Genomic DNA, 8,454 nt, shown 5'->3' with positions numbered 1-8,454 from the left:
CTTGGCAAGCCCCGGCTGCAGAGTGTCGAGAAGGCTGCGCAATGGCGGTTTGGTCTGGCGCAGGAGGTTTGCAGCTCTGCAGCCCTCTGTCAGGGGGCCTGTCGGGGTTGGTTTGCACGCGGCGCTATGGCCAGAGCCTTGGGGACACGGATAGGAGACGACGGTCAGACTCCAGGGCGCGCACGGCGCTGCAGCAAGGCTCGGAGTGTCAGGAGAGGGTGCGAAGGAGGGGGGAGCGCGGTCCTGAGGGAGCCTGAGGGGACTCTTGTGCCTCAGCTGTGCCTCAACTTGTTGGAGAGGGCAAAGGGGCAGGCCAGTGGGGGGTGGACCAGACGAGACGAACGATGGATTGCCCGTGGCATCGGCCTGGCTAGCCGGCGTCGTGGAGAAGGGAGTGAGTGAGGGAGGGGCGTGCAAGTACGGAGCAAAACAGCGGATGCGAGCGACGGTATCGGGCGGTGGACGATAGATGAGGTGATGGAGGATGGAGGAGGAGGAGGATGATGGGGATGAGGGCCAGAGAGTATTGGAATGAGGATCAGAATCACAACGAGCGTGAAAGAGTGAGAAGACGACGCCGCCGGACCCGCGTCAGTCTTCGTATCTATGCAAACAGCGTAGTTTGTGTATAAGAGAGGAGACGATGCAAATTCAAGGCTGGTGCGAGAGTCCCTAGCGAGAGGTCGGGTCTGTGGGTGCGCATGCGTACCTCACGTACGTACAATCCAGGCATGTACAGGTACGGATCAGCATCGACAGGCCATGGATGGACGTCGGCAAAAGAGAGAGAAAAAAAGCAGCAAACTGCACTCGAGCACCTTACGTTCGCGGATAATGCCCTTGGACCCTGGCCTAGAACCGGTCTCTAGATCCTCAAGGGCTCTTTAGAAGCAGCCTCTAACAGGAATATGGATTCTTTGCCGCTTGTTGGCGACATGCAACGAATCCAGGCGTCGAATGCGTGCTAGACTCTGATAGCGCTACCGCCCGCTACTCCGTTGGGAACGTCTGGTGGACTCGAAATGTCAAGGTACTACCTACCTACTCACTCGTAGGTACCTTGGGGATCATATCAAAGCTGTAGGTAGCAATGGCGGAAAAGACATACATCAAAACACGCGTATTTCCTGAGCCGGAGCCTTGGTAAATAGACAGTGTCTCGGGTAGCAAGAACGTTACTATTATCCCGCATTCCGTCCAATGTCTCCTGCCTCCTTCGACTGCTCGAGGCCATTGTCCTTCAATCTGCCCGTCTTCTCATGCCCTGCCATGCCAGGTGCTGCTTCATGCAAATTGCTGCAAGTACAAGTACGACCCCCAACAGGCAGATCCATCCCATGCCCTAAGAACATCAATGGCTCCATCCCGTTTGGGGTACCTGGTTCGCGTTAGTGCCGTCAGGATGGACGCCAGCGAGTGGAGGGACGAGGAACAGGTACAGGGAACCGCCGTTGGCGTCAGGCACATGTACAGAGTACGGGGCATAGCATCAAGCATTCGTATGGCGACAAAGAACTGCTGAGCATCATGTGACGCGCGTTGAACAAGTCTCAAGACGATAGCAGAACCTACCAGCATCATGAGTCACTACAAGCATTCGTCCCGTGGTCTGCTCTTTTCTTTGATGATTTTTTTTCTTCTGCTCCTCTTCTCTAATACTCCGTACTATCTCTCTTTTTGTTCGCAACACGCGCCATCGCATCTGAAACGCCTCGGTGGCCCCCGGGAAGAGAACCGCTCTTTCAGGGGTTCCCGGCGCTGTGATTGGGCCTCCTGGCAGTTGTCTCCTCCACTCCGGGGGGGCGCAGGGCACGCAGTCAGCATACCAAGAAGAAGTTGGAGTCGCACGATGTGCAGAAACAAAGCTGGACGGGCGGCCACGTACTCGATACAAGCCAACTGTGGCTCTTCTGATGCAACTGGGCATCTCCCTTGGTGCAGGGCCATGAGCATCAAGACAGCAAATACTCAATCGCCAGCTCGGCGCCTCCTTGCAGGGCCAATCCATGGGATGAGAAGGATTGCATTTGTTTCTTGTTTCTCTGGGCAAGACCGGGTAGGATTGTTTGCGCATTTGTCGAGATAAGGTACTAACTAACATAGGCCGCTGCTATTGCCAATAGTAAATCCATCTTGAAAGAGACGAAGAGGCCCTTCAATCGTTTCTGATTCAAGAGAGAGCCCACCCAGCACGGAGAGCCTGCCCACTCATCACTGCAGTGGACACTCAGGTACGGAGTCTCAAACCCCTGGATGCAAATCTTCCGCGCTTCGTACATTGGAGAAAGTCCCAGGTGTTGGTCATCCATTCCCACCACCCACCGAGCATCCATTGTACATACAGTACGGCGCACGCGGGTTCATCCCAATTCGGCCAGCAGCACGAGCCATGGCGAACCAGCGATTGCATATTCGATCGACACATCTACGGAGCATCTCTGCCCTGATTCACCTGAGGTATTGTCACTATTAATATCGGACTACTACTGGAAGACAGCTGGCCATGCATGAGAGGACATTGTATGTCCTACCTACTCACGCATAACGTGCAACATCATACTAACGTCTGCAATGCCGCATCATTCTGCTCTCTTCCGCCTGCACGCAATTGTCCATGTGACTCTTCAGCGCCCAGCAAACAGCGCCGCCATTGGGCAACTGTCGATGCGCCCTCCGCATTAGCAGCCTCAATAACGCACCCCATCGCAGCCCATCCAGATGTGCGATGCAATTATCCGGCGCTGCCTCTATGGCACATACATATAGCGAACACGTCGCATTTGAAATCAAGCGGCATCGGGCCGTTGAGACTGCAAGTTAGAGTGCCTCCTCTACGGAGATATTCAAGGTGTCTGCAACTTCATGCGCAATACGAAAGGAATATGAGGCGGCATGTTAGCAATGCGGAAGGGAGCGAGGGAGACCTCGTATGTACTGCGCCGCCGTCTTTCCCTTCCGCCGCAATACGGAGTGAGGTATCCAGCAATCGCTGTTACGAGGCAGCTCCCTACGGACCTCCCTCATCAAACGCACAGCCACTCGATCAGCCGTTGATTGCTTTTTCCCAGGCATTGCCGACTATGATGGCAATCTCGGTAGTGTTCGTTACCCCGACTCCATTCAAACTCCTCTTTCGCAAAAAGCTCTTTATCGAGTGCCGGCCCAGGGACGCTCCAAGGAGGGGCCGGTAGCAGCCACGACGGTGCAGTATCAACATACGAAGTAAGCAAGACCTCAAAAATAGCATCTGCCTCAGTGCCAGGTAGGAAGATTCATGCCTCAAAATATAAAAGATGATAAGAATAGAGCCCAACAAATGACCCCCTTTCTAGCGAGAACTATCATGGCATAGCAAGTCGTTAAGCATCCCCTGATATTACGGGGTAGACGAGATCATGCAGTAAATCCAAGCGTTGCCGTTCCTTGGACATGCTGATTACATAAGCGATCTCAACGTCACCTCTCACCAGCAGCTCACCACATGCCACTGAAGCCACATTCTGATACTGCATGTTGATATAACAAGCAACAGCTCCCACAACACATCACCATGGCCCGGGCACCTGGAGACGCCGAGGGTCTGAAACTTGCCACCGATGCCCACGTGAAATATGTTCTGAGCTTGGACACCAAAACCGATGAGCTGGACTACTGGATGACGGAGCACCTACGGCTAAACGGTGCCTACTGGGGCCTATGTGCTCTCCATTTTCTCCGTCACCCTGAGGCTCTGCCGCGCAAGGATACCATCGATTTTGTGCTCTCTTGTCAGCACGACAATGGCGGATTCGGGGCTGCCCCGGGGCACGATGCCCACATGCTCTCCACGGTAAGTGCCGTGCAGATTCTCGCCATGGTTGATGGCTTCGACGAGCTAGAAGCGCGAGGCAAGGGAAAGGCGGCAGTTGGCAAATGTAGGTATTGACGGGCATCTCTGCCAAATCAAGGACCGCTCGCATTCTAACACCCTCTACAGTCATAGCGGACCTTCAAAATCCCGAAAGCGGAAGCTTCTTTGGCGACGAGTGGGGTGAAGAGGACACAAGATTCCTATACGGTGCCCTCAACGCTTTGTCACTCTTGGGCCTCCTGTCCCTGGTTGACGTCGACAAGGCTGTTTCACATATCGTCGCTTGCTCAAATTTCGACGGCGGCTACGGAGCGAAGCCCGGAGCGGAGTCCCACGCTGCACAGATTTTCACCTGCGTCGCGGCTCTCGCCATCGCGGGACGCCTTGATCTTGTAGAGCACGAGAAGCTCGGCCGCTGGTTGAGCGAGAGGCAACTCCCTGGAGGTGGGCTCAACGGCCGGCCAGAGAAGAAGGAAGACGTCTGCTACAGTTGGTGGGTGTTGAGCAGTCTCGAAATCATTAGTCGTGTCCACTGGATCGACAAGCAGGCCCTCATCAACTTCATCTTGGCCTGCCAAGATCCCGACAACGGCGGCTTCTCCGATGCGCCGGGCAACATGGTGGACGTCTGGCACACGTGCTTTGGCACCGCAGGGCTGAGCTTACTTGGCTACCCTGGCATGGAGCCTGTGGACCCGAGATACTGCATGCCCAAAAGAATCGTGGCGAGGATCCTGGGAGAATGAGCATAAAGACAGATGATAGATTATGGCACACATGCTACAATCTTGCTCTATATCTGTCTGCCTCTGGTAGCTACGCCGTATCACCACTTTGATGCCTAATGACTTGAAGCTAATGATGTTGTGTAAGCTGGATGAGAAATATGTAGGAATATAAGAAAGATACGAAGAACTCATAAGAAGTCTTGCGTAAGTCTCATTTCTACTTCTGTGTCGAGTAAGGTATCAATATCCCTTTCGCGTTGGCGTTCGTTTGCAGTGGGATGTGGCTAAGGTTTACCCTGGAAGCGGTCGATAACAGACGTTGGAAAAAACCCGCCCAGGCGACGTTATTAATCCTGTGCAAGCGCGCGATTGAAGAGTCTGTGATGCCACGGCAATTCTTTCTGACGTCTAGAGTATTCCGCTGTCCAATCTATTGCGCTACAGCATGAGAAATTCCTCAATTGCATTCCTAGACTATCATGAGAAGTAGTTTGTCGAGTCACCACAGCTAACATCGGCATAAACAGACATGCTGCGAAGCGGCAGAAATCCAGTACCCAAACAACCATCGGAGGCTCACGGGCATTGTGCACTTTGTCGGCTGTGAAGACTCTGACGTGTGAGGAGCACATGTGCACATTTTGATGTTCATCTGAACCTCCAAAGGTGAGGGGAGAGAGTAGAGAGGAAGCTTAACATCTCCAGTGAAACCACTATAAAAAATGATTGAGTGCTGAAAGTGAACATTATCCATAACTCTCTATTGCCTCCTCCGGTTAAGACTGACTCTACTATGATGCCATCGTTCTCGATATCGTTAGACACAGCTATCAGCGCGCTCTGAAAAGAGGGAAGGCACGATGGTCATTCTTTCTGCTGCCTCAGGAGGGCTAACCCCCTCGTGCTTCTTCCTTCCTGACATCGAATGGAAACTGAAGCTGATCGGACAAATATGCTCTTCTCTTCTCTTCACCTTTCAAAGAAACGAGAAGCAGCGTCTTTGCGTCCTGATTGCCTCGGAGCCTCTGGTTCATCAAGGTTCCTTCCCAGACACCGCTTGAATCCATCTACTGCCACCCATCACCGCCCAGAGCATTTTGGGTCGCGCCTTCAAAAGCAGCAGAATCATGGACTCTTCCTACTTCCCAATTCCTTTCAAACGACTGCCGGATCTGCCTCCTCGACTCAGTCACTCTGTCCTCACTTGGGACGGAAACGAGCTCGCACCAGAGACTCCTGCCGCCCCTGAACTGCCTCAGTGGGCAGCCACTCCTGGAGTGCCACCGCCTCATCAGCTGGCAGTGACCGGGCCAATTGGAACTGCAGACAGGATGAACGGCCATCATTTTGTGGTAAGACGCAATAACAACTTCGCCGTTACTTCTACACCTCTCCTACCCTAACATCTGTCCTCCTACCTCCTACCTCTTCCTTATCTAGCTTCCTCTACCTTACCGACCAACCTATACTCAGACCAACCTGCTCTCCTGTCTTATCCTGTATGAGACTTGCTCTGCTCTCTCGACACAACTGCGTCCTCCCTCTCGTACCACCCAGTCTCCACGTACCCAGTTGCTCTTTTCTGAATCACGTCACTCTCCACCATTGCTTCTTTGCTTTTGGGTCAACATCAAGGCCCACGGCCTTCGTCTCTCTTTTTCTTCCCGTCTTGTGCTTGCTGCTATTGTTACTGCTGCTGCTTTCCTGCCCCGAGATCACTTCGTGCAATCAGCCTGGCCCTCTGGGTCATGATCAGGTCAGACTTCGCGATAGTGCTCCCATGGGTGCAGACAGACAAGCTGCAGCTACAGAAATATGATTCTTGGCCCTGTATAGGGTGAGTCTCATTTCGACTCAAGCACCATGACTGACTATTTCTGGAGCAGGAGATGGCATCAGTGGTCAACACAGGCACCTCGACTGGTTCCGGTAGCAAGCAGATTCCTTTGCTTTGCACCGTTTGCCCCGAGTCGCCGCGATTCTCCGATGTGTCCCACTTGCTCACGCACATCGCCTCCAAAGGCCATCTCCATCATGAAACTCAGACAAAGCTGAAGGCTCATCAAGACGTTTCGGCCTCTGTTGCTCTCCAGCAGTACGAGCAGTGGTACAAGGACAATGGCATTGAGCGCCTGCTTGTTGAGCGCATGAAGGCGAAGCAGCTGAAAGAGGCCGCGAGAAACAAACGGGCTAGAGGAGTTGCAGCCCTCGTAGCTTCAAAGGTATGTATTTACCATTGTTCATGCAAGTTTCCACCAGCGCGCTGATTGGATAGCAGCAGCCCAAGAGGAAAATGAAGCGAGTCGAATCTGACACGGCCGTGAAGAATGAACGTGAAGATTTCACTCCCGATTTTCCCATGTTTCCGGGATTCTTCCCAGTTCATCATGACGACGAGGTTCAAGACAACTTTTTCGGATCAGTCGATATGATGTCGCTGAAGGGCCAGATATGGCCAGGCATGGGCAAAATGGATCTGGCAAATGAGGATATGAAACGCACTCGCAACCAAAGAAAGCCCAAGTCGGTCATTGAGAAGATGAGAAGAACGTCAGAGGGAATTGAGCCCACCCAAGTCGTTATGACGGCTGAGTTTGAGGTGGAAAGGGTCAAGGATGTCTATGACAGCTCTTCGCCAGTGCCGGACCAAGAGGAGGCGGTTTGTAACCAGACCATCAGCTCCTTTCAGGACAAATCGCTAACATCATCGACCAGACACCGCCCAAGAAAACATTGAAGCCTCGCCGAAAGCGTGGAGAGCCGCTCGCAGAAATCTCTGCCAACATTCCTCGGGGAGGTAATCGCCGTCTCACCCGCAACAACGCTGGCCAAGAAAAGAGTTCCAAGCCTCTCCTAGCATACAGTCGAACTCCAAGCTCTGATATCACGCCTACTCTCGGACAGTACAAGCGTTCTCATGACATCTTTCGGGATGATGATGAGCTTACCGGTACGCACGCTTGTGCTGCTCGAAGGAATAGCACTGACTCGATATAGGCGGATATGATGGACGTTCCATGTCCAATGCATCTCAAAGGGAGCCAAGGTAATATCTGGAACCGAACCATGATCGAAATCCTTACTGAATGATAAATCCTAGCTTTGATTTACGCAGACGAATGGGGCTGCACCAGTTGAATCCGATTGTGCACTCGAATCTGGCGTCCCCAACGCCCACATCCAGAGATATTCCTGACCGAGGATTTTCGGCGCGAGACCTCCAGAGAGGCAGAGGCCAAGAACAAGGTTTCCTCAGCATGAACGGACATGTTGGTCTAGGTAAGCAGCAACTGATACCCCGATTCAATCACTGAGTACTGAACAAGGCTTCCATCAGGCCCTTTCAGTCACCAGGATTTATCCTATGCCTTGGATGGGACGTCGATCTATAATAACACCCCGCGATTTCCATTTGCTGCGAATAACCACTTCAACGCTCTTGGCCATGATCATTTTCGCCTTTCCTCAGGCCACAACGCCCAGCAAAAGTACGATGACTATTCGCATACCAGTGCTGGCGAGGGAAGCACGGTAGCAAACCAGTTCCTCGATATACCAGGTACCAATCCCTTGTTCTCGCAGGATCGCCTCTTCCTTGGATCATGCGGCCAGTCGGGTCCTGCAGCAAGCCTGTCTCCTCTGGGATTCACATCGATAAACCGTAATCCAGATACCTCTCACCCGATGCGTCAAAGCCAGTCAGTCGCCGGCGTCAAATCCGAGCCACAGCTTTGCGACGTTCTCGACGATGCCAACATTGACGACGAAAAGGAGTCACGTTTCCCTGTACATGGCATCTGGGAATCGCAAGGTTCTGATAACGGCATCGAGATCCACGAGGATCTTCAACACGATGAACTGGATCTCTAATGTTTC

General features: G+C 52.8%; 2 protein-coding genes across 2 annotated transcripts; both read left to right on the top strand.

Annotated features, from left to right (window-relative positions):
• Positions 1–3,550: 3,550 nt before the first annotated feature.
• Positions 3,551–4,596, top strand: BBK36DRAFT_1205151 (terpenoid cyclases/Protein prenyltransferase; the record flags this gene model as incomplete). Its single annotated transcript, XM_024897348.1, has 2 exons — positions 3,551–3,914; positions 3,977–4,596. 2 exons carry the CDS (start codon positions 3,551–3,553, stop codon positions 4,594–4,596), a joined length of 984 nt encoding a protein of 327 aa, XP_024748693.1.
• Positions 4,597–6,467: 1,871 nt separating this feature from the next.
• On the top strand, positions 6,468–8,448 carry BBK36DRAFT_1121568 (hypothetical protein; the record flags this gene model as incomplete). The annotated part of the gene is made up of 6 exons (XM_024890836.1): positions 6,468–6,673; positions 6,868–7,237; positions 7,294–7,528; positions 7,576–7,624; positions 7,679–7,824; positions 7,916–8,448. The coding sequence occupies 6 exons, from the start codon at positions 6,468–6,470 to the stop codon at positions 8,446–8,448; spliced, it is 1,539 nt and encodes a 512-aa protein (XP_024748692.1).
• Positions 8,449–8,454: the final 6 nt, after the last annotated feature.

The sequence above is a fragment of the Trichoderma citrinoviride genome (assembly GCF_003025115.1).
Source record: "Trichoderma citrinoviride strain TUCIM 6016 unplaced genomic scaffold BBK36scaffold_9, whole genome shotgun sequence".
In the NCBI taxonomy this organism is placed as follows: domain Eukaryota; kingdom Fungi; phylum Ascomycota; class Sordariomycetes; order Hypocreales; family Hypocreaceae; genus Trichoderma; species Trichoderma citrinoviride.
Note: the sequence above shows the minus strand (reverse complement) of the source record. Positions and strands in the feature narration are given on the sequence as shown.